Source organism: Staurois parvus, unplaced genomic scaffold (assembly GCF_062004578.1).
Source record: "Staurois parvus isolate SC_StPar_1 unplaced genomic scaffold, SC_StPar_1.0 ptg000020l, whole genome shotgun sequence".
In the NCBI taxonomy this organism is placed as follows: domain Eukaryota; kingdom Metazoa; phylum Chordata; class Amphibia; order Anura; family Ranidae; genus Staurois; species Staurois parvus.
Genome location: NW_028317816.1, coordinates 13926004 through 13953082, shown reverse-complemented (window position 1 = coordinate 13953082; position 27079 = coordinate 13926004). Strand labels below are relative to the sequence as shown.

The 27079-nt window shown below is 43.3% G+C and overlaps 1 protein-coding gene across 1 annotated transcript in view; it reads left to right on the top strand.

Annotated features, from left to right (window-relative positions):
- LARS2 (leucyl-tRNA synthetase 2, mitochondrial) overlaps nucleotides 1–27079 on the top strand; it is a 269656-nt gene that overhangs the window by 228238 nt on the left and 14339 nt on the right. Inside the window, exon 18 of the mRNA XM_089687406.1 lies at nucleotides 4699–4776. Within this exon, the coding sequence (XP_089543532.1) occupies nucleotides 4699–4776 (78 nt within the window). The remainder of the gene's footprint in view (nucleotides 1–4698; nucleotides 4777–27079) is intronic.

Below are 27079 nucleotides of genomic sequence, written 5' to 3'. Positions count from 1 at the left end.
TTGACACCTTCTCCTTTTGTCTCTAACCTTCCACCCCGTTCTTTTTTTCTTCTCTTCTCAAAGTTATTTCTCTCCTTATGTTTTCAGTTCCCCTTTAGTGTTAAAGCTATTTCCATATTTGTGCTTTTTACATAGGAGACACCTAATTCTGTTCTTTGTTGTTTTGACATAGACACCGTTTTTCTCTAGTTTGTGACATAGTCTAGATGTAAAAAGAGCTTGGGAGCAAAAGCAGAACTGTTGCCTTCAGTGATCAGGTTTTATCTTTTTATCTTAAAAAAGGAATCTGGTTGTTCACTTGGGGCCACAATGTAGCTTTTGTTCTAATTTTTTCCATACATTTTTATTCGTTGCCCACTTTGTGTTTGCTATCTTCATGTCCAGTCTCCTTGATTTTGTCAGTTATAGATCGTTGTCTTGAATGGAAGTAGTTTATTAAACAACATTGTCCCCAGGTTGATTAAATGATTGAAAGTTTTATCACCCTCAGGCTTTGTACAGCTCTGGAAGATGAGACGTAGTGGCTTCTAGCCTTCTACACCCCAGCTGTACCTTTTGTGGTGTGCAGTAGGGTCCCCATCTGGATTCTTGAGAGAGAATTGTCATTTACAGTGTGGCACAGCTAAATAACTTCCAGCTAAATAACTTCCAGCCATGACAGGGGAAGGATCTGCAATCTTTAGTGGTTTTTGGGATCACTGAGAATTATAAGTAAAATGTGAGTTTCTGAACCCTATTCCAAACTTACATAAAAGTTGTGTTAATATTTAGGCTGGAATGTTTTACAATGTAATGTCTCTTCCTTTCTTTTCCCCAGATCTCTGTTGGAATAGAGTGTGTAAAGTTTTGAGATTCCACTTCATGCTGGTTGCAAACAAGCAACCTTAATAACAAATCAGGAAACTCCTGGGGGCTGCAGAACACATTGTGTGACACTACATAATGTCATGTGGCAACTGGGAAATTACTACTTTTAGGTTTATTATTAAAATATACCTAACACAGCATTGCTTCTACAGTTGTGTCCAAAATTATTCAACCCCCAATGCTGTAAAGGGGTTTAGGGACTATAGTGTACATTTGGAATTGTATTCAGAATCAAATCCTACAAGGACGTTGTAACTACCCAAATGCAACTAAAATGACATCAATTGTTTATGTAATACAGTAGTAAATGGTTCTTATGTGGTTTCTTCATTGCCACAATTATTCAACCCCTTAAAGACTACCACTCTGAAGAACAGAGGTTCATACAGGTGCTTTCCATCAGGTATTGAAAACACCTGTGGATGTCACCGAGCAGCAATCAAGCATAATAAGCACCAATTAGGCAGCTTTAAAATGACTGTGATACTCAGCTCCTTCTAGACATTTACTGGTGTGGTTACAAACATGGTGAAGGCAAGAGAATGGTCCAGGAAGACAAGAGAAGAGGTGATTTCTCTTCACAGGAAGGGCAATGGCTATAAGAAGATTGCAAAGATGTTAAACATACCAAGAGACACCTTAGGAAGCATCATTCGCAAATTCAAGGCAAAGGGCACTGTTGAAACGCTACCTGGTCGTGGCAGAAAGAAGATGCTGACTTCGACTGCTGTGCGCTACCTGAAGCGTAGAGTGGAGAGAAGTCCCCGTGTGACTGCTGAGGAACTGAGAAAAGATTTGTCAGATGTGGGTACAGAAGTTTCAGCCCAGACAATAAGACGCACACTGCGTAATGAAGGCCTCCGTGCCAGAACTCCCAGGCGTACCCCCTTGCTGTCTCCAAAGAATAAGAAGAGTCGACTGCAGTATGCCAAAAGCCATGTGGACAAACCACAAAAGTTGTGGGATAGTGTTCTGTGGACTGATGAAACAAAATTAGAACTGTTTGGGCCCATGGATCAACGCTATGTTTGGAGGAGGAAGAACAAGGCCTATGATGAAAAGAACACCTTGCCTACTGTGAAGCATGGTGGAGGGTCAATCATGCTTTGGGGCTGTTTTGCTTCTGCAGGTACAGGGAAGCTTCAGCGTGTGCAAGGTACCATGAATTCTCTTCAGTACCAGGAGATATTGGATGGAAACGTGATGCAGTCCGTCACACACCTGAGGCTTGGGAGACGTTGGACCTTTCAACAGGACAATGATCCCAAGCATACCTCCAAGTCCACTAGAGCATGGTTGCAGAGGAAAGGCTGGAACATTTTGGAGTGGCCATCGCAGTCACCAGACTTAAATCCGATTGAGAACCTCTGGTGGGACTTAAAGAAAGCAGTTGCAGTGCGCAAGCCTAAGAATGTGACTGAACTGGAGGCCTTTGCCCATGAAGAATGGGCGAAGATACCCGTAGATCGCTGCAAGACACTTGTGTCAAGCTATGCTTCACGTTTAAAAGCTGTTATAACTGTAAAAGGATGCTGTACTAAGTACTAAGATTGAATGTCACTTGGGGGTTGAATAAAACTGATAATGCTGTGAGCACAGAAAAGACATTTGTGGTTATTTCATTATAACTGTTATGTTATATTTGTCTGACCTACAAGTGCCTCTTTAATGTAAATGTAAGCAAGATGACTGAATGATCAAAAGCAATGTCAAACTGGCCAAAACACTCAATTTCAGTGGGGGTTGAATAATTTTGGACACAACTGTATATACACATAGGCAGGGGTTGACCAAAGTGTTTAGGAAATGCTAATAAAATCTAATATCATTTGCATGTTTGCCCAATAGTGTGCTTTTCCTTCTCATAGAAAGTGGTTGGCTGTCGCACACATCCCTATACTGCATAATGGGCTTCAATGTATAAAGGTATCTGAGATAAAGGCTATGTGTGTTGGCCATAGCATTCAGTTGTTACTAAGTACTGTTTCCTTGATATAGAATATCAAAATTTTTGAACTAAGAATGATAATTCTATTTGACACAAGAGATAAGGGCCTTAATTTGGACATGGGATTCCTCAATCATTATCCGACATTTTTATGACTATTAGCTGTAGCTTGACTCCCTCTGTGTGAGTGTAGTATCCCCCCCTCGCTTTGACTGCATCTTATCTCTAGCCTCCTTTTTTTTCTTTCATCTCTTCTAACATTCTGCTAACTTTGTGAGTAGTACTGCTTAGACCTGAAGAAGGGGACATTCCCCGAAAGCTTGTCCTCAAAATTGTATGTTAGTGCAAATAAAAAAAGTATCACGGACAGTACTCAATTGTTTCTGAAGCAATAATATATAATTTCATCCAACATTATGTATTTTAATTGCCATTTATTTTGAGCTATCATTGCAATGTCTGATGTAACTTTCATCTTTTTACATGACTGTTTTTCCATATATTTTTATGATATTACAGTGGTAGTAAAGTAAAGAATTACAAATATCGCTGACAGGCAGGATTTTTAGAACAGAAGAGAATGTAGAGGTCTCTTCTGTCAAAAATGCCAACCTGGCCTATCAGCGGGTAATGTGATCTGAGCCACGCATTCACAGCTCAGACTACATGTATGGCATGTGTGCTGCAACAATGTGACTCTCGTACGCATGCAGGAGTATGTTAACGCCCCTTGGCAGTTCAAGCGGCCAGAGATTTGGACCCTGGAAGGAAGATTGGGCAAAGGTGGAAGAACTGGAGACCAGGGAGATCTGTGACAGCGCAGCGCTGGAGAGCTTCTTTTATAGGTAAGCCTGTCATAATGTACTTGTATGCAGGAAGCATGCAGCCTCCCATTGCTTTCAGTTGGGCTGCCTCACACAACTCGCAGCCTGATCCCCCCCCCCCTGCTGTTTTTATCGCATCTACACGCTGTCGGGCAGAAACACATGAGTGAATGTAGTCTTATTGCAGAGCACAGGCCATGTGCACACAGAGTCCTAGATCTCATGAACTGCAGCTGACAGTGTACTGTGTGTTGTGTTGCTCACTGTGTGTGAATGCATGTTGTTTCTCAGTGAATAGAAATGACCTGCTGTGTTCCATCTTGTTTTGTCTGCTTCAGTATCGACTTATACAAGAGCAGTAATGAGTATGAAAGGCTGCTCAGAGTAATGTCTTAGGCTGTGCAGAGTAATTTGGACTGCAAGGTAAAAAACTTTGTGTGCAGTCCCCCTCCTCCTCTTTATACTTAGCTGATTCTGCTCTTGATCCAGCACCATGCCCAAGAGCAGCCACTCCCTTTCTCTTCACTAGAGATCAAGCCATTGGCTCCTTCTGCTGTCAATCAAAGCCTGTGAGAAGGGGGCAGGGCTGAGGCATGATGTGAATGTCAGTGGACACACATAGCACAGCACTTGGGAAGGGGGTTGGCAGGGATGCCAGGAGCACAGACAGGGAACCCCTGACTGCTATTGTATTCTGATACCCTGCGTCCATAGTTGTCAAAGAACCCAAACAGTGACTGCATCTGATTGCCAATTTTCCTCCTGGCAAATTTCAGATAGAATTATGTCTGGCTTTAGGGTGCCAATAGGGCCATGCATAACTCGAATTTTCAGCCGGTTCGTCATGAACCAGATGACATCCACTGTTCGTATGGGCAGCTTAACCTTTATTTGCAACCGGAGGTTACTGCACATTACTTTTGCACTCTGACCAAAGAATGTTTTGCATAGCCTGAAAACCATATAGGAAAAAAAAAATACACTTATGTTGAGGAATTAGTCCATTGCTGTTAACTTCCATTAATTTTAAAAAGATTTTTTTCTGTTTTTGTTGCTAAGGTAACCAGCTACTTCACCGAGGACTTAATTTTCAATGCAGCTATTTCCCAGCTAATGAGTCTAAGCAACATACTCATGGTAAGTGCATATGCTGCTTCCAACCTGCCCTTCCTTTGCAAATGTGTAATTATGACCTGTAGTTGTTAATAATGACAGTGAGGATTCCTCTTCTCCTGGCCAGTCTTATACAAGTGGAACCGATTATTGTGTTGCTGCTTTGTATTCAGCTTTCAGTTATTTTGCAAATTCTACAGACACAGTGGAAATTTGTAGCACTTATATCATTGTTAGCCAATGCTTTCTTGCTTTGAAAGTGGTTCATTGTTTTAAATACAAATTAAAGGGTTGTTTTCTATGTAGCCAATGACATATGAGTTGCATTTCCAAGGCCAAATGCATAGGAACAATTACGATTATTGAGCATTAGTTAGAGGAACTATACTGTGGAAGCTGTGCCAATAAAAGGCAGGCAGAGAGCAAAGTATTAGTCACCATATCTGCCTGTGGTATCCCTGAAGCTGATCTTTTCGCCTATGACTTACCATGGCTTGTTCTGTTCTTTGTTGCTGTGTAACTTGGTAGATGCAGGGATTTGCTTCCTCAAGTTAGAGCTTAAAGCCAGAAGGACAGTGAACAGCACAGTAGAGGCATCACTAAATCTCACTCCAAATCTCCTGAGACTAGCAGTCAGAGGCAGCAGTGCCTTAGATCTCACACTGCAGATGTACAGCTATGAGGTTGTAAACACAGAAGTGTCTAGCCATCCCCACCTATAAGGAAGTGTGCTGCTATTTTTCACGCAGAATTCCATACAAAAGGTACATTTTCAGTGTACTTGTTAGACAGAGGTAACATTTTTTTATGTTTCCCTTTAACTTCTTTCTGCCCACCCACAGTACATTTACCATTTAAAAAGAGGTCAAAATCTTTACCAAGTAATTATAGACCTGTTAGTTTTACTATAGTTGGGAAGATACTGCAGAGTTTAATAAAAGACCACATAGATGAGTTCTTGCTGGAAAAAAAATATTTGAAGCAACAGACAGCATGGATTCATGAAAGACAGAAGTTGTCAAACAAATCTGATTTCTTTTTTTGAGGAGGTGAGCAAAACCTTGGACAGAGGGATGGCTGTGGATGTGGTATACTTGGATTTTGGAAAAGCATTTAATGTTGATAATGTAAGGTTATGCACTTGGGGGGCTAAGAATTTGCATGCATCATACATACTAGGGGGGGGGTACAACTGGGGGAATCAATGGTGGAGAAGGATCTGGGAGTTCTGGTAGATCACAAGCTTAATAATGGCATGCAATGCCAAGCTGCTTTTTTTTTATATTTATTCATTCATTTTTTTGTTCTTTATATTAAAGCACAGTTATTTGTTTTTTTTTTAATACTTTAAATAAATTAAACAAACTGAAGCCAAACTCCTGCTCACACTTTATAATCAGTTATCACAAAGTTTTTTTCCTTTCAGTTTTATATGAATAAATAAAAGCTGATCTCTTAGATTGTAAGCTCCAAGGAGCAGGGCCCTCCTAACCTTCTTGTATTGAACTGTATAGTTGCTGTACTGGCTCCCTTTATATTGTAAAGCGCTGAGCAAACTGTTGGCCCTATATGAATCCTGTATAATAATAATCATTGTAAGAGCCCCCATCGGTGTTGAGTGGTTTGTCTCATCCAAGTAAACTGATACATTTTGCTAGAGAGCTTGAGGTTCCGAAAACAGCAGACTTGCTGGCCAGATCACCAGATGAAAACAGAAGAAAAAAAGCCTAAAAGAAAGCAAATACAGCCAACACTATCTATGAATTGGTAAGCTGCAGTATAATAAATGTTTGCTTTTGGATTTAATACTGCTTTAAAATGATATTAATTTGTTTTCTTAAATAATACACTTGTCATACAATGGTTTTGCACAGAGCAGCCACGATCCTCTTCTTCTCGGGTCCCCCTTAAACAGTTCCCCCAAGAGCAAGCCGCTTGCTGTGGAGGCACTGGTGCGTGGTTGCTCCCGAGCCCTGCTCTATGAACCCATAAGAGACACAGAGCAGAGGCTCGGCCCTGCCCCTGCTCTCTCCTCATTGGCTGTGATTGCCAGCAGTGGGAGAGAGAGACCTGGGACAGCCGAGGCTCTCGTGCATATCTCTGGATCAAGAGGGGACTATTAAAGGGGCTGTGGGGGAGCAGCACACTGGCTGTATCTCACCTTCATGCAGAGAATGAAAAGGCCTTTAGAACCACTTTGATCTAATATTTTCACTTCCATCTGATTTTCAAGAAATATGATTTTTTTTTTTTTTAGGTTTTATTTTTTTCTGTGTAGTAATAATTTTCTTTGGTGACTTTTACTAATTTTGATTAACAAAAAGAGCATCATAAGCGAATAGTAAGAGTCTGCAACAAATATTGTAAAGTGTGACAATATATAAATACAGAGAACCTGTTCCCAAAAGCTTAAAATCTCTCCAAATATAATTCAGTGAAACAGAATGTAATAATGTGGAGGAGCTGAGATAAAGCTTTGCCTGTAGATAAGGTACTATAGCTTTTTTAATCTATATAATCCTTTTATAGGTTTGCTAGTTTCCAGGCATAATCAAGCAGCACTGACACTGTGAGTTACATCTTGTAACTTGGCCTGTTTGCCAGAGGAATGATTTTGAGGAATGTGTAATGTTCTTATACTATGACACTTGCATTGCACCACAGACCTAATTAACTGCTGTTATTGGGATCACTAGCAAAGAAAATGACATTTGCTATTTTTTGTGACACAGTGCCAACATTTAACTTGAAGTCAGTCTCTTAAACCAGCATTAAATACAGTGTATGTCAAACTATACAGTAGGTTTGAGAAAGGTTACTGTTTGAGGGGTGCTAATAAACTGAGCATATTAATTGATCTGTCAATTTCTAGCGCAGTCTTTCTCAACCTTTTTTCAGCCAAGGCATCCTTTAAAATTCTGCACAATCTCAAGGCATCCCATGCTAAAATGTAAAAAACTAAACATAATGCAGCAATATCCATGCACATAGGACTCCCAACATCAGAGGTGATTTTTTTTTTTTTTGACAAAGCAAAAAAAAATGCTACCTAGTGTTCCATCATTTCTTTTCTCCCTTATTTTCTCTTTCCCGCTCAGCTTACGGGACCCCGGTGCTGACAGAGAGGGGCAGGAAAGGGGCTTTGATGGCATCAGTTATTAGGACATCGGTGGCTGGCCCACATTGTACCCAAGGTTGTAATGCTGCACAAAGCTTTGTGTGACTGGCTTGCTTGACACTCTTTGGGCAATTTGGGGCATTTTGTCAATGCTACCCTGAAGAATCCAGATGGCACCCCAGGGTGCAGTGGAAAAGTGAATAAGGCCGCTGTAGACAGACAGGCAAGGCAGTGCAGCTGGTGATTATTTTGATCTGTAAAAAAAGACCAGGCTTTACCTTTAGGGGGTATAGTTTATGGTCTTTTACTCCTTAAAGTGTTACTAATCCCATGACCATGCATTTACTATATCTGGTCTCCCACAGTACACAGTACATGGAAATGCAATTATTTTAGTAAATATTAACTGCTAAATACCTTTTCTCATCAGCAGTATGTAGCAATCTTGTGACTTATATAAGTGTGTGGCCAAGCGCTGGTTAAAGCTTTTTTCATTCTCCTCTGACTGTCCTATGAGATTGCATGACCCCTGCCTCTGTCTGGACAGTGCTGATTACATGCACCCCCCCAAAAAAAATAAACTCTAACACTACACACACACTCTACACACCAAACTGAGCTTGTGCAGCGTGCTTCCTAGGGCTCTGTACTATCAGCAGATGGATTGGGGACTGTGGAAGAAGGGGAGGATCAGAGAAGATAGGCCTTTTTACACAATGCAGAGGATTAACTCTTTAGGTTCCACAATGAGTATACCTAACTTTACTGCATATACAAACTGATTTTACTGTTGTGGGTTTAGTAACACACTAACTCTCATGATCTATTTTTATGCCAGTTTTTTGTCATTTGAGTGCTCTGATTAAGATTTGTCAGAGATGGTTATTCACAATGCTTGTATTGTTTGCTTCATTTAGAAATGCTTGTTGAGAAGTTGAAGATAATAACAAATCCCAGCAGTCTTCTTTTTTTTTGCTTCCCTTGGCTTTTTTGAGTTTTGAGTTTTTAATGTAGCTAATGCTTTTGCCTGCATATTATAAATGTTGACAGTAGGTGATGAACTATCACAGATTAGACAGCAGACATCTATGAAACTGAAAAATACATTGCCTGCTATTCCGAGTTCTGCAGAGATGTCTGTGTTTCTTTTTTTCCTTTCACATCTTCCTTATGAAAGCATTAAAAGAGACACTGAGAGCCATTAAGTCTTGGATGTTGTTATAATAGATGTAGCAGAAATACAAGATTAATGGAGTCCTTTTCACCATGCTGCCATTGTTTGGCTTTTCTATGGGAGCTGGTTTCCAAGGAAAATAATAATAAAATAAAATAACAGAAGATATGTAAATTCTATCTCTTGAAATTCCTACAATTATTCTTGGTGACTTCAACATCTCTGTTAATCTTAACACTCCTGCTACCTCTAAACTTCTGAGTCTAACCACTTATTTTGACCTAAAACAATGGACACATGCTTCTACTCACTCCAATGGTAACTGCCTGGACCTTGTATTCTCCTACCTATGCACTCCTTGCAACCGCACCAACTTTCCTCTTCCTCTCTCTGATCATTCACTTATTAGCTTCACTCTCTCCTTGGCTTCCTCCTCCTTGTCTTTCAAATACCAAACAGTTACCCATAGAAACCTTTGCGATCTTAACCCCTCTCTTCTTTTTTTAGCAACACATTGTCTCTATGACAAAACCTGTCCTGCCCCAACCTGGCCACTTCTGTCTGCAACAGTTCACTGTCATCCACCATGGACACATTGGCTCCCCTCACTACACGCAGAATTAGGCCCCGACCGCTACAGTCCTGGCAAACCAACAATACCAGATACCTCAAAAACCTGGAGCATCTATGGCGTAAGACTAAGACCCAGCAAGACTTTGACCAATATTAATCTGCCCTTCAGAAATTCAACTCCTGTCTCCACACTGCCATACAGACCTATTTTATCACTCTCATTAACACCCTCTCACGCAATCCCCGACAACTCTTTTATACCTATATATAGAATTTGGACCGCGCATAAATTGTGCAAACAATATAAACTTAGTAACAATCAATAAATAATGAGTGATAAACATCTATAAACTGGTTTTAGTATGCAGTCCCAGTATGTGATAATAAAGTGGAAAGGTGCTAGATTCTTGATTGTGAACGCCGTATTAAAGCGATCTTTACTTTAAGTTTCATTGTTTACTACAGTTGCAAGAAAAAGTATGTGAACCCCTTGGGATTACGTGGAGTTTTGCATGAATTGGGCATAAAATGTGCTCTGAACGTCATCTAAGTCACAACAATAGAAGAACAGTCTGCTGAACATAATACTACACAAACATTAGATGTTGCCATGGTTTAATTGCACATAACATGTAAACATTCACAGTGCTCCACTGTGCTCAAACTGGTGCCCCACATGGATTTGCACTCACCATCATCCCATGACCACCTATCTCTAGGATGGTCACTTGTGCTTTGTTGGGACTAGCCCAGTACCAGCATTATGTTGGTGACCGATGTCCCTTCACAAATACTCCACAGCGTTGCTAATGGTAACCGATGTATCTTCACAGGGGCTAGATGGTATTGCTAATGGTAACCAACAATCCTCCCCAGGGGCTAAATCAATACCAGAAATCCTCCTCTCCATGGCTGTGATTGCTGCATTATTACAGTTTATAGTCAAGGGACAGGAAATAAATAATGAATGTCCTACTCAACACAGGTAGCTGTTATGTGCAGATAGATAATGACCTCTTTCAGCAGTATGAGTAAGCTGCCGACTACACAGTATACAGATGCACAATACAAACTCTCACATGGCGGTTTAACTTACGTTTGCATCTGTTTTTCACATTGCAACTCTTGTAATTCTAGCCTCATTTCCTTTTGACCAGTACAATTTTTCTCACTTCTTTGGACATAAAGCAAAGACTTGCAGATAATTTTATATGAACTGTCGTGATCGTCTCTTGAAAGCTATGTACTAACGATCAGATGATCGCTTCAAAAGTTGTAATTTTCGTCTGATTTTCTCATCATGTGTACTAGACGAAAGTCTCATACCATGTCAGAGCCACAAAATAAATGCTATTTATTCCAATGTTGTGTTTATGAGTTCACAATTAGGATTGCTGCATCACACGGGTTCATAATGTTTATTACTCATAAGCGCAGCAGCATTCTTTCTACTTTTCTACCTTTAACTCTCTACTTCATCCTTCTTTACTTCCACCCACTAACTCACTCACTGCCCAGGAGATACAATTCGTGACGAGATCCCCACTGTACAGATATCTCCCTTCCCCTACACTCCTTGTCCACCTGCACAATCTATACTTCCCTTATTTAACCCAGCTACTATAGAGGAGGTTGGTAAACTTTTTTCTAAAGCCCACCTAAACACCTGTCCCCTCGCAAATACTGCAGTCACCCTCTGGCTCTATCCTTCACTCTTTAACTCATATCTTCAATCTCTAACTTTCTACTGGCATCTTCCCCAACTCTCTATAACATGCGCTAGTCACCCCCATACTTAAAAAGGCTTCACTGGACCCCACCAATCTTAGCAACCTAAGAGCCATACAAAGCAGTGTGCTTACAGTTGAAAGCACAGACACAGCTTACTGTGAAACAGCACACAGTTAACCCTTTGATCACCCCACATGTTAACCCTTTCCTGCCCAGTGCCATTAGTACAGTTTCAGGGCTTTTTATTAGCACTGATAACTTAATTGGTGTCACTGGTAATGTAAGTGACACCAAATCTGTCCCCCCCCCCCCCCAGTGTCAGAATGCCGGCTGCAGCCCCGCTATATTTCGCTGATCGCTGCCATTACTAGTTAAAAAGGAAACAAATTCCAGTATCTATACCGCCATTTGTAAACGCTATAACTTTCACGTAAACCAATTAATTTACACGTATTGGGATTTTGTTTAGCAAAGACAGGTCGCAGAATACATTTTGGCCTACATTTATGACGAAATTTGATTTTTTTACATTTTTTTTACTGGATATGTTTAATAGCAAAAAGTCAAAAATATTGCTTTTTTTCTCAAAATTGTTGGTCTTTTTTTTGTTTATAGCACAAAAAATAAAAACCGCACAGGCGATCAAATACCACCAAAAGAAAGCTCTATTTGTGGGAAAAAAGGACGTAAATTTCATTTGTGTGCAGCATTGCAAGACTGCGCAATTGTCAATTAAAGTAACGCAGCACCGTATCACAAAAAATGGCCTGGTCAGGAAGCAGGCTAAATCCTCTAGTGGGCAAGTGGTTGAAGGCATTACATCATCACCTTTCCGTGATCAGTGCCCTGATGATCGGTGCCCAGCAGTGCCACCCGCAAGTTCCGCCCACCTGTGCCCAGCAGTGCGCCCACTAGCTCCGCCCACCTGTGCCCAGCAGATCACCCACCTGTGCCCAGCAGTGCACCCACCTGTGCCACTCTGCAGTGTCACACACCTGTGCCCAGAAGTGCCACCTACCTGTGCCCAGCAGTGCCACCCACCTATGCCCACCCACCTGTGCCCACCAGTGCCACCCACCTGTGCCCACCCACCAGTGCTGCCCACCAGTGCCACCCACCAGTGCAGCCCAGCAGTGCTGCCAGTCAGTGCCACCAGTCAGTGTCCAGCGGTTGTGCCAGTCAGTGCCGCCAGTCAGTGCCCAGCAGTGATGCCAGTCAGTGCCGTCTATCAGTACCCATCATCAGTGTCACCTATCAGTGCCGCCTATCAGTGCTGCATATTAGTGCCGCCTATCCGTGTCACCTCATTAGTACTGCCTATCAGTGCCCTTTAGTGCTGCCTATCAGTGCCCATCAGTGCCGCCTATCAGTGCCCATCAGTGCTGCCTCATCAACGCACATCAGTGAAGGAGAAAAAATACCTGTTTGAAAAATTTTGTAATAGAAACAAAGAAACTTTTTTTTTTTTTTCAAATTTTTTGCATTTTTCTTTTTATAGCGCAAAAAGTAAAGCGCCCAGTGGCGATTAAATACCAACAAAAGAAAGCTCCATTTGTGAGAAAAATATGATCAAAATTTCATATGGGTACAATGTTGCATGACCGCGCAATTGTCAATCAAAGTGCGGCAGCGCTGAAAGCTGAAAATTGGCCTGGTAAATAAGGGGGTATAAGTGCCTGGTAGGCAAGTGGTTAACTGACACTTATTGCTATTTCCTACACAGTAATTGACTGATTAAGATGTCTGTGTCATAGAAATAGGATTCCTGTATTTAAACTGTGTATAGTCAGACTTTTATTTTCTTGTTTTGGAGCAAGTTGGGAAAGGTTAAAGTGGTTCTAAAGCCTAAACATTTTTTACCCTAATGTATTCCTTGCACTGAGGCAAAAAATGTTTAGGCATTGGTACTGGCCCCTCACCCCCCTTATACTTACCTGAGCTCTCATTCGATTCAGCGCTGTGTCCATCTTCAGCTCTTCTCTCCCCTCACTTCTTGGTCTCACTAGCTTTGTTAAGGCAGCAGGAGCCATTGGCTCCCACTGCTGTCAATCAAAACCAGTGACAAGGGAGCCAGGGGGCAGGGCCGAGTCCCGCTATCTGTGTAAATACACAGAAAGCGAGGCTCAGGAGTGAGCCTGAATGGGTGCCTCCATGGGAAGAAGTTTCCTATTGGGGGCACTAGCCAGAAAGGAGAAGTCAGGAGCACCATTGGTGGACCTGAGTTGCACAGAGCAGGTAAGTATAGACATGGTTTTTTTCCCTATAAATTTTCCTTTACAACCACAGTAAACCCATACTAGGTTATATTTCTGTCTGTGTACCTTTGGAGACATTTCTCTTTACTTTCTGGTACAGATATGCACCAAAAAGCTAGAGGACGTTTCCCAAAGTTAGAGTTGTCGTCATTGGAAAAAGTTCCCCTTGCCACTTGTTCTGGGGACAATTTTGAATAGCCCCTCACTATAAATCTTGGTGATAATAGGTGGTGAATCTCCACAGTGGGAACACAGACGGCAGTAAAAACCCCTTCTCCACTTTATCCAAAATAATAAAAATAATTGCTTACACATAAACTATTTTTTTTTGGTGACACTTTCCCTAAAAAAAACACAAACAAAAAAAACCCCTCCTCAATACTGAGTGCATAGCTATATTTGATTTTAGTATTTCAAGCAATACTTAAATATTGTTCATGTAAAAACCAGATTCATTTGCCGATGTTTATGTGCAGCAGACCTCTCCACACTTTTCATAGTGATGGGAGTGCCCTCTTGTGGACATTTTATGGTTTTTTTTATCCCTTTGTATTCTCTGATTAGTGATTACTGTAAAACTACTTTCAAGGACTGTAATGATCACCTTAGCATTGAATGGACTGCTTTCCAGAATGCATTTAATCAAAACATTCTTTTACAGAAAAAAAATACAATTTACTGACTTTATGAAAGCACAAACCATATTGTAAAATGTATATACCACACTGGCCATTTGTTACTATAGTTTTATTGAGCTTTCATTAGAAAAGAGAACACATTGTGCAAAATGTAACACAAAAGGTCACATACATGGGCATTATATTACAAATCACCTGTATTTTACATTACAGAATAACCAGGTCTAGATGGGCAATGTTACAGAATTAAAGGGTTATTAAAGTGGTTCTGACGGCTCAAGGTTTTTTACCTTCATGCATTCTGTGCAGTGGAACCCCAACCCCCCCAATCCTTACTTGAACCAATGAAAGCGCAAAGGAGCAGGCTGAGCCATGGCTCTGTGTGTCTTATGGACGCATAGAGCAGTAGCTCTGGAACAAGCATGCATTGGTGCCCCCAGGGCAAGCAGCCTTCTTTGGGGGCACTGCTCGAGGGAGAGGAGCCAGAGGGGACCTGAGAAGAAGAGGATTGGGGCAGCTGTGTGCAGAACCACTGCACAGAGCAGGTAAGCATGACATGTTTGTTATTTTATAAAAAAAAAAACTTGAAACCACTTTAATCTTATGAAGGAAAGCAATTGTATTTACCATAAAAAAAAGTATGGCAGAGGAGATGAATGTATTAATAATTACAGGCCTTCCTGTAACCTGGATAGAGGAAGGCTTGTGGATGTAGTGTATCTAGATTTTGCCAAAGCATTGGATACTGTAACCCCATAAATGCCTAATTTTACAAATTGAGGTCTGTTGGCATTCAGGATAGTGTGTGTACCTGGACTGAAAACTGGTTGCAGGGGCACGTCCAGAGGGTGGTAATAAATAGTGTTTCTTCTAAATGGTCTGGAGTTTTTAGTGGGGTACCCCAAGGTTTTATCCTCAGACCAATTCTGTTTACTTTTTCTTAGATGACATAGAGGTTGGTATAATTACATCAATCTTAGTTTTTGCTGATGTTACAAAGCTAAGCAGGGTGATAACTTCACAATTGGATATAGCAACTCTACAGGAAGACCTCAGTAATATAGAGGGATGGGCGAACACATGGCAAATGAGGTTCAGTGTAGGGAACTTTAAAGTAATGCACTTGGAGGCTAAAAATACGAATGTTACTCACTTGCGGGAGAACCTTTGGGGAAATCAAGGATTGAAAAGTATCTGGGGGTGTAGTCTATGACAGACTCAGCAATAGAATGCATTGCAAAGCTGCAGCAAGTAAGGCCAGCAGGCTATTAGCATGCATAAATAAAAAGGGTATTTACTTAAGATATAAAACTACAATCCTGCTACTTTAAAAAACCCTGGTCTGGCAACATCTTGTGTATGCCATCCAGTTATGGTCACCAATCCTCAGGAAGAATGTGATGGAACTGGAGAAAGTCCAGAGAAGGACAGCAAAGATAATAAGGCACTGGAGGACCTCAGTTATGAGAAACGACTACCACTAAACTTATTGTCCTTGGAGAAGTGACGCTTGAGGGGAGACATAATCACACAAATACAGCTGGTAAAATAAGTATTGAATGCGGCACCATTTTTCTCAATAAATATATTTCTGAAAGTGCTATTGACCTGAAATTTTCACTACTTAGCAGAGCCAGTGACATGGGAATTGTCACCCCTCTCATTTCAACCACTGACACCAGTTATATTTTAGCCCTCTGTAAGGGGTGCCTTCTAGAGGCCACAAGTGAAAGAGAGAATTTTGCTGATCTTCAATATAAGGGAGACCTTATATTAAGGGCCCTTCACCTATTGGCCAAAAATGTAAGGAAGCCCTTCACCTATTGGCCACTAGTGTAAGGGGGAATGTCTGCATTAACCACCAATGTAAGAAGGCATTTCATCCCCAACCACCTGATGTAAGAGGATATTTATTCACTAACCACCTTTGTAAGTTACAAAATTCCTTCCTGATCCTCCAAGAGGCAAACGGATATTCCCTGGATCAACTTTACCTATAAATAGTAACCAGTCATAGTTACTATACCAGTTAAATTTCTTTTCATCCAGACATAAAGAGCGCCCCCTTGTCCTCTGTGATGACCTCAGGGTGAATAGCTCTAAACAGAGTTCACTGTATACACTACTGATGTATTTATACATGTTGATCATATCCCCCTTAATCTCCTCTTCTCAAGAGAGAATAAATTCAGTTCCTCTAATCTTTCCTCATAGCTGATCTCCTCCATGCCTCTTATCAGTTTGGTTGCCCTTCTCTGTACTTTCTCCAGTTCGCCAATGTTCTTTTTGTGAATTGGTGCCAAAAATTGAACTGCATATTCCAGATGAGGTGTTACTAATGATTTGTACAGGGGTAAACTGATATTTCTCTCTCTCTGGAGACTATACCTCTTAATAGAGAGTATTTTGCTCGCTTTAGAAACTGCAGCTTGGCATTGCATGCCATTATTAACCACTTCCAGTCTGGACACTTTTACCCCCTTCCTGTCCAGGCCAGTTTTCAGCTTTCAGTGCTATCACACTTTGAATGACAATTGCGCGGTCATGCAACACTGTACCCATATGAATTTTTTAGCATTTTTTTGAGACAGATAACTCTTTATTTTGGTGGTATTTATTCACTACTGGGATTTTAATTTTTTGTGCTATGTAAATGAAAACTAATGTGTTTTTCTTATAAAATTTTGCAAATATTTCATCATAAATCTTGGCCTACATGTATTCCGTTATCTTTTTAGTATAAAAAAAATAGCCCAAATTAGTTTATAACCAAAAATTATAATTTTTAAAAATTTTTTTACATTTTTTTATTTTATTATTTATGGGATTTTTTTTTTTACATACTTGTCACCCTAGTTGTGGGGGGTGATGAAGATTTTTTTTTTTTTTTTTTTTTTTTTTACACCGATTGCTTTTACACCTATAAAGGCTGTAAAATCAACCATTTCTCCTTCTCGCTAGCTGCATTCTTGCAGCCATTGAGAACTACTGAGTGAGCTGTGATTGGTCACAGCTTGTCACATGGTATAAGGCTGTTGTGAATAGCCTTGTACCATGTGCCCTCTGTGATCATTCACAGATTTCACACGTAGTAAGCAATGATGTCACAAGTGACATCTTGCTTTCTATTCTGCATGTGATCACTGATTGGCCAATCAGTGATCACATGATCAGGACCTCGCACAGAGGTCCCATCCGATCGGTGTTCCACTGTGTCTGGAGGGGGGCTACAGCAACTGGACATCTAGCCACCGCAGGTGGCCATCCTGAACTAATGGTCAGTCATTTTTATTCTATTATATTACACATTCAATATGTGGATTAAAGTGTCCCTATGCATTATTACGCTATGTGGTGGCCCTTATTGGGCTGTCCGTGTGAGTGCCATCATTCACAGTGCCCACTTTAAAAGGTGACCACAGATGGTGACACATACTGAGGGATTCCGGAATCTTAATGCAGATGAAACCAGATGGTAATATGGAATGTGACCTGTCCTGGGAACAGATGACCCATTAATTGCCTGATGACACAGGATTTTTCATATTGCGTGTAAAAAATGCACTTCTGGTGAGTGCGCATTTTTATTCACTTGGAACACATCATCTGTCACTCCCGGATCGGATATCCATACACTAAGAATTGCGATCCTTTGGGATCAACACGTTTATACCTTTTTTGGACAATTATTTCACTAAATCACCATACGGTGATATCTTTTAGTGCACCTGATGTATCATTAAGGATGTGAATATACAGTGGTATATATATATATATATATATATATTTATTAAGTTGCTGTGAGGGACCGCCGAGCGGCACCACTAGCACTCCACTGGTCAGGCGTGCCCAGAGCGCGGAGTCTAAGCCCCAGGGTACTTGTTCACCAGGGCCCCTGATGGTGGGGATGGACTTGTAGTACCCCGGGACCAGGTCGCCACTACTGAGCACACCTGTCAGTGGTAGGGGTGTTCGCCAGGGGCTCCAACCAGGGAGAGCCAGATGTGAGGAGGTCGGGTGACCCCGATGGGATGGATGGATGGATGGCTGAGCAAGTGCGAAGTCAGACAGGCCAAGTTGGTAACGTAGAGGACGGTAAGGTACAAGGGAGCAGGCAGAGAATCGTCGGGTCACACGCCAGGTCAGCAACAGTAGGTCAGATCTAATGAGGGGCATCCAGGGAGAGAGGTCAGGCAAAGCAAGGGTCTGGGCAGGAGAAATCAGCAGGTCAAGAACAATCTGGGTCAAATAACTTACAAGGCACAGGTTCAGAATCACAGGAAGCAGGCAAGACCAGAAGGCAACGAAATGACAGCTCAGGGACATTTAAATATCCCGCCCTGCGCTGCCATTGGTGCCCAGCGGGCGGCCGCGGCTTCTACTGCGCATGCGCGAACTCGAACGCCGCGGCCGGCCCGGACCTAGTGCCCGTGTCCCTGCACAGGGCGGAGCAGTGCGCCTGCGCCGGGACCATCGCGGCAGGGATCGAGGGGATCCCTGACATTGCCCCCCCCCCCTACGGGCAACCTCCGGATGCCCACCCGATCTCTCCACCACGGGTGATCACAAAGAAACCTCCGGACAAGTCTAGGTGCATGGACATTATGGGCTGGTTCCCACGAATTGTCCTCAGGGCCGTAGCCCTTCCACTTGATGAGAAATTGGGTCTGGCCCCCCCTTCGTCGGCACTTCAGGATTGTCTCCACCTCGAATTCTTCTTCCTCTTCGACTGTTACGGCCTCCGGGGGCCTGGATTCCCGTTCTGGGAAGGCATCAGGGACTACCGGCTTCAACAGGGACACGTGGAAGACAGGGTGGATCTTGAGGGTCTCAGGGAGAACAAGTTCATAGGCCACTTCATTGACCATCCGTTTGATGCAAAAAGGGCCTATAAATTTAGGTCCCAACTTTTTTGACGGGCAGAGCATCTTCAAGTTCGATGTAGCCAGCCAAACCTTCTCTCCGGGCCGCAACACCAGATCCCCTCTTCGCTTCCTATTAAAAGCCCTCTTGTAGTCTTCTTGGGCTTGACGGATGGCTTCCTGTAGTTTTTTATTGTTTGAAGTGAAAAAGGTTAGTGCATCCTGTGTCGCTGGAATTGGGCATTCCGGGACTAAATCCGGGAGGAAGACAGGGTGAAACCCATAGTTGGAGAAGAACGGGGACTGCCCTGTTGCTGAATGGCAAGCGTTGTTGTACGCGAATTCCGCCAAAGGAAGAAGAGGCACCCAGTCGTCCTGAGAGAATGATGTGTAGCATCGCAGGTATTGCTCTAGGGTCTGATTGGTCCTTTCGGTCTGACCATTGGTCTGAGGGTGAAATGCCGAGGAAAGGGATAGCTTGATATCCAGGGCTTTGCACAATGCCCTCCAAAATCTCGAGGTAAACTGCACCCCTCGGTCCGAGACGATGTCTTCGGGGACCCCATGCAGTCTAACAACCTCTCGGATAAAAGCTTGCGCCGTCTCGGCTGCTGATGGAGTCTTCCGTAAAGGAATGAAATGGGCCATCTTAGATAAACGGTCCACGACCACGAGAATTGCTGTGTGGTCCAGTGAAGGTAGAAGCTCGACTATGAAGTCCATAGAAATTTTCTGCCAGGGCCGTTCAGGGATGGGTAATGGACGTAGCAGGCCCCACGCCTTATTTCTTGAAGGCTTGTTCCGCTGGCAGATGGCACAGGAGCCCACGTAACTTTTACAATCCTTGGCCATGTCCGGCCACCAGAAGGAACGTCGGAGAAGTTCCAGGGTCTTGACCGGGCCAAAATGTCCTGCCATCGGGTGGTCATGGCAATGTCCCAAGACTAGGGTTCGGGCTTCCGGGCTTCCTCCGGCACCACAATCCGGTCTTCCCTCCATAGGAGTCCCCCCTTGTTCTGGAGGGGCGCCCCATCGGAGGTAGACATTGCTGTGGACGCTCTCAGTATCTCGGAGCGAAGGTTCGTCTGGAGGGCCAAGAAGTTTCCCGCAGGCAGAATAGTGTCAGGTACTGGGATCTCCTTGGCATCCTCGTACATACGTGACAACGCGTCTGGCTTCGTGTTTTTTGATCCCGGCCTGTATGTGATGTGGAACTGGAACCTCGAGAAAAACAATGCCCATCTTGCTTGTCGTGGGCGCAAACGTTTGTCCGTCCTCAGATATTCCAGGTTCTTGTGGTCCGTGAATATCAGGATGGGATGTGAGGCACCTTCCAGCAGGTACCTCCATTTTTCTAATGCGGTCTTGATAGCCAGTAGTTCTCGATCCCCAATGTCGTAGTTCTTCTCCGCAGGGGTAAGTTTCCGTGAGAAGAATGCTACTGGGTGAAGTAATTCCTTGGCGCCCTTTTCTGGGAAAGGATGGAGCCAACCGCGTTTTCTGACGCATCTACTTCTAAGATGTAGGGCAGGGAGGCGTCGGGATGACCCAGAATGGGTGCCGAGGTAAATAACTTCTTTAGTGCTTCAAAAGCTTCCTGTGCCTCTGGCGTCCATCTGAATCGCGTCCCAAGCTTGGTTAACTGAGTGATGGGGGAGACCAGACCCGAGAAGTTCTTGATGAACTTCCGGTAGAAGTTTGCGAACCCGATAAAACGTTGGACGCTTTTCCTGTCCGTGGGTTCAGGCCAATCTAGGATCGCAGAGACCTTCTGAGGGTCCATTGCGACCCCCGTGGTGGAGATAATCAGACCCAGAAATGTAACGCTAGCCTGTTCAAAGCAACATTTCTCTGCTTTAGCGTACAACCCATGCTGCCGCAACCGCCCCAGCACCTTTGTTACATGTACCCTGTGCTCCCCCAGGGAGGATGAAAAAATCAAAATGTCGTCTAAGTAGACGATGACAAAGATATCCAGGAAGTCCCTAAAGATGTCGTTTACAAAGTGCTGGAAGGTGGCCGGCGCATTGCACAACCCGAAAGGCATGACCAGGTAATCGAAATGGCCGAAACGGGTGCGGAAGGCCGTTTTCCACTCATCCCCCTCCCTTATGCGAACCAAGTCTTAGGCTCCCCTTAAGTCCAGCTTGGTAAATACTACTGCAGCTTTTAAGCTCTGGAATAATTCTGGTACCAGTGGTAATGGGTAACGATTTTTGATTGTGACCCTATTCAGCTCCCGATAGTCAATACATGGCCTCAAAGTCTTGTCTTTCTTTTCTACAAAGAAGATCCCTGCACCTGCTGGGGAAGTTGAGGGACGGATGAATCCCTTCCGGAGGCTGTCCTCAATATAATCCTTCAGGGCCCCTAATTCTAGCTCAGAAAGGAGAAAAATTCGCCTGAAGGGAATTTCAGAACCGGGTAACAGATCAATAGGACAGTCATATGGGCGGTGGGGGGGTAGAGTATCTGCTCCCCGTTCACTGAACACATCAAGAAACTTATGATAGGCTGCAGGAATCACTTGTTTTAGGCTGGCATCCCCTTCAGAGCACAGGAGGACCTGGGGGACCTCCGGGCCCGAAGTTCGGCACAGTTCCCGACAGTATGGGGAAGGGAACGAGACAACCCCAGTTTCCCAGTCAATTTGGGGGTTATGGGCCCGCAACCATGGGAGCCCAAGAATGACTGGGAAAAGGGGTGATGCAATAGCATCCAGGCGGAGGAGTTCCCGGTGCTGACCGGCAATGGAAGTCACAATGGAAGGGGTCTCCTGGTTAACCACCCCTGACTTTATCCGGGAACCATCAGCCAAAAAGATGTGAAACCCCTTCTCCTTTGGACGGAGGGGGATACCCTGCTGGTGAGCAAAATTGATATCCACAAAACAGCTGCATGCCCCCGAATCAACTATGGCCGTCACCTCCACGGTCCTTTCTGAAAGCTGAAAGGAGAGGGGGACAACTAAGTATTGGGATGGATTCATATTGCCAATAGATAAAGAAGATGAGGTGAACTTACTCAGTTTCTGCGGGCAGGAACGTACCATGTGACCAGCTTCACCGCAGTAAAGACACTGGGAGCGTCTGCGCTGGCGTTCCTCTGGCGGTAGTTTAGGCCATGCCAGGCCTAGCTGCATGGGTTCGGGAGCATCTTCAGATGGCAGGTTCTGGATGTTTGGCCTAGTATGTTGACTGGATCCTTGGAATGACCCCCAGGTATTGCCGCGACCCTGACCAGACCTCTCCAATCTGCGCTCCCGTAGCCTACGGTCAATTTTAATGGTGAGTGCAATCAAGTCCTCTAATGTCTCGGGCACCTCCACCCGGGCGAGCTCGTCTTTCAGAGCCTCAGATTGGGCCCATACGGAACTGGTGCAAAAGTGCGAACTCAGCGAGTGTCTCCCATCCAGCGCCTAAAGTCAGAGGCGTATTCCTCAGCCGCTCGCCGACCTTGTCGGAGTGCGTATAATGTGGCCTCGGCCGAGGCCGCCCGTTGTGGGTCATCGTATAAGATGGCCATAGTGTTAAAGAAGTTGTCAACCGTAACCAGATGGGGATCATTATTTCCCCTTAGTCGGTGGGCCCAGTCTTGGGGTTCACCCTGCAACAGGGAGATAACAAATCCCACTTTCACCGATTCTGTCAAAAAAGTCTGTGGTTGCAGTTCAAAATAGAGCAGACACGAGTCACGAAATGACCGAAAGCGTGTGCGATCCCCGTGGAAGCGCTCGGGTAAGGGTACTCGGGGTTCCGCCATAGGGAGTGATGCGGGAGGCCCAGGAGCCGGCTCGTGGGCTGCTGCGACCGGAGGTGCAGGAGCCGGGGCCTGTGAAACAGGAGCAGATATAATGCAGGCCTGAAACCGATTCTCAATCTGCAAACATCTGTCCTGTAACGTGTTTACTGCTTGCGTCAGGGTAGCCAGGTGCCTGCAAACCTCCTCCAACGGGGAGGGTCCTCCTCGAGGCTCAGTCATGGCCTTCTGGTACTGTGAGGGACCGCCGAGCGGCACCACTAGCACTCCACTGGTCAGGCGTGCCCAGAGCGCGGAGTCTAAGCCCCAGGGTACTTGTTCACCAGGGCCCCTGATGGTGGGGATGGACTTGTAGTACCCCGGGACCAGGTCGCCACTACTGAGCACACCTGTCAGTGATAGGGGTGTTCGCCAGGGGCTCCAACCAGGGAGAGCCAGATGTGAGGAGGTCGGGTTACCCCGATGGGATGGATGGATGGATGGCTGAGCAAGTGCGAAGTCAGACAGGCCGAGTTGGTAACGTAGAGGACGGTAAGGTACAAGGGAGCAGGCAGAGAATTGTTGGGTCACACGCCAGGTCAGCAACAGTAGGTCAGATCTAATGAGGGGCATCCAGGGAGAGAGGTCAGGCAAAGCAAGGGTCTGGGCAGGAGAAATCAGCAGGTCAAGAACAATCCGTGTCAATAACTTACAAGGCACAGGTTCAGAATCACAGGAAGCAGGTAAGACCAGAAGGCAACGAAATGACAGCTCAGGGACATTTAAATATCCCGCCCTGCGCTGCCATTGGTGCCCAGCGGGCGGCCGCGGCTTCTACTGCGCATGCGCAAACTCGAACGCCGTGGCCGGCCCGGACCTAGTGCCCGTGTCCCTGCACAGGGCGGAGCAGTGCGCCTGCGCCGGGACCATCGCGGCAGGGATCGAGGGGATCCCTGACAGTTGCACAATATGACTCAGTGCTGCACCTATTTGTCTTGACTTATATATACTTTTGAAAGGTTTCTTTGATTGCCTTTTTTGGTGTTCTAGCAGCTACGTTATTTCTCTCTTTTCTTTGCGTAGCGCTCGCTAAACATTTCCTTTTTACACTTTGAATGACAACTGCGCGGTCATGCAACACTGTACCCATATGAATTTTTAACATTTTTTTGAGACAGATAAAGCTTTATTTTGGTGGTATTTATTCACCACTGGGATTTTTATGTTTTTTTGCTATGTAAATTAAAAAGTCCAAAAATTTTGAAAAAAAGTGTTTTTCTTATAAAATTTTGCAAATCGTATTTCATCATAAATCTTGGCCAAAATGTATTCTGTTATATTTTTAGTAAAAAAAAAATAACCCAAATTAGTTTATAACTAGAAATTATAATTTTTAAACATTTTTCTTTACATTTTTATATTATTTTTTCTTTCTTTTTTTTATTTTTTATATACTGTCACCCTAGCAGTACAGTGTCACCATGGTGACACTGTACTATTTGTAGGGGGTGATGAAGTTTTTTTTTTTTTTATACAGACCGCTTTTACACCCATAAAGGCTGTAAAATCACCGGATCGCGGTGCTGCGCGCTCCCAGGGAGCACGCACAAGCAGGGTGCGGGGAGTCCGTTTATATACAACTGCCGGACGGGAGGTGGTTAATTTACCTAGTAATCCTGCGAGTAAAACACATTCTGTCCCTGAGTGGCTACGTCACTCCTCTGCTGTATCTATGGAGGGGAGCCGTGGTCGTCATCCAAGGATGCTATTCTGATATGGACTACAAACATGCATGTATCTCTTCATCTCTATTACATTCTCTATTTGGCATCTCTATTAGGCAAAGAAATTGGTAGTTTACAGGAGATAGCTAGGAAGGAAGATATTCTTTGGTGCAGTTAACATGAAGTGACTGACACTGCATTTCTGTCAAGATCAGCAAGTACTTTCTGTACTTGCTGAAAATGTTCTTAGCTTTATAAAAGAAAACTAATGCAGCCATCACATCTAAGGATATAATATGTTGCATTTTTTTTTAAATTTAGCTGCTGTCTTTTAAAAATCAGGTACTTACCAGTGCCTGGGGTCCAGCACTGACTTACTGCAACTGGTTCTTTTTATTGCTGCAGGTCGCTGGTGCCAACATCTTGGATGCATGATCTAGCTGTGGCCAGGCTATCTGAGGAATCATAGCCAGTGCCCCACTGTGCATGCCTGAGCTTGTATAGTGCATTGCGAATGGTTCTGCAGCCTTTTAGGACATGTGAGGTGTCCTGGGAGGAGAGGGAGCAGGGAAATGGACATAATCTTTGCCCAGGCCAGGCTTTCAGATATGGGAGCAGGTACCGATACAAATTGGTACTCGCTGCCTCCCCCCAAAAAAATCTAACCCACTGAATTACAGGCTGGAAGGAGGGAGTAAACTAGCGGGACTTCACTACTTTTTGAAGTTCTGCTTTACTTTTAGTTATTAACCATAAACCTCAGGTTCAATTATTGTCCATCCGTTTCTTTTTCTATATACTCTTTTTTTGTTTTAGTTGAATATTTATAATTGTTTAGCACATCACATTATTGATATATTTGTGTAGCTCAGTGTTAGTGAATTGTATTTTCATTGTGATACACAACATTATTTTTATATTTGGTATTTCTTATTACTGTCTCCGTTAGAGCTGTATGAGTGGCATTATTGCAACACCTTATGCTAACCTTAGGAAGTTACAAAAAAAAGTGTACCACTCAAAATTCAAGAAGCTTCTTCGTGCTTATAATGAGGACTCAGAAGGTATAACATTGCTGATTGCGTTTCAGTTTATTAAACGAAAATATGTTTCTGTGATCTGCCTCTTTGTAATGGTGATCTTCAAACGTTTTGGCTTCATTTCTTAATGAAATGAACCAATCTTAAATTGATTCACAATCAGCAACATTATAAGGGAGTAGTTCCTTGAATTTTGTGTGCTGCGCATGTTTTTTTTGTTTTTTTATCTAATAATAAAAACTTGGGATTTAATAATTCCCTGCTCTAATCAAAACTAAAAATGATTTGATTACAGTTAAACGCTAGCATAAGTTAAAGCGAAATAAACCCAAAAACAATCGCCTGTTATATTGCAGCTTACCAATTCTTAGATGTGATGGTCGTGTTAATTTTCTTTTTAGGCTTTCTTACCTTTATTTTCATCTGGGGATCCTGCCAGTACGTCTGTTGTTTTTCATAAGAATAAGCTGTCTTTTAGATGTATCAGTTACAGGGATGAGACAAACCATTTAACACTGGCACAGGTGCTTACAATGATCAACTTTTATTTATTTTAGTAAAACCTTTATCCCAAAAGGTAAAAAATAATTTGTGGTAGCTAGTATAAAGTGTGATCTGGAGTTTGGCTTAAATTTAGATAGTGTATTAAAATCTGTTTGTACTTTTATTAACTTTTATTAAAGTCAATTTCACAGATTTTTATGTTTAGAAATTTTACATAGTTCAAGTCAGAGTTTTATTTTGTATGAAGACGGTTACTTTGAATATTATATATAATATACTTTAATAGTTGATATCTCCTTATATGCTTACCCTTTCTTTATACACTGCTCAAAAAAATTAAAGGAACACTTTGAAAAGACATCAGATCTCAATGGGGAAAAATATCATGCTGGATACCTATACTGATATGGACTGGATAATGTGTTAGGAATGTAAGGATGACCCATCGTTTTATGGAAATTAAAATTATCAACCTACAGAGGACTGATTTCAAAGACACCCTGAAAATCAGAGTGAAAAAATAATGCAGCAGGCTAGTCCATTTTGCTGAAATTTCATTGCAGCAACTCAGAATGGTACTCAGTAGTTTGTTTGGCCCCCATGTGGTTGTATGCACGCCTGGCAATGTCAGGACATGCTCCTTATAGGATGACAGATGGTGTCCTGGGACATTTCCTCCCAGATCTGGACCAGGGCATCACTGAGCTTCTGGACAGTCTGAACTGAAACCTGGTGATGTCAGATGGAGCAAAACATGATATCCCACAGGTGTTCTGTTGGATTTAGGTCAGGCAAGCGTGGGGGCCATTCAATGGTATCAATTCCTTCATCCTCCAGGAACTGCCTGCATAGTCTCGCCACAAGGCTAGGCATTGTAGCGCACCAGGAGGAACCCAGGACCCACTGCACCAGCGTAGAGTCTGACAGTGGGTCCAAGGATTTCATCCCGATATCTAATGACAGTCAGGGT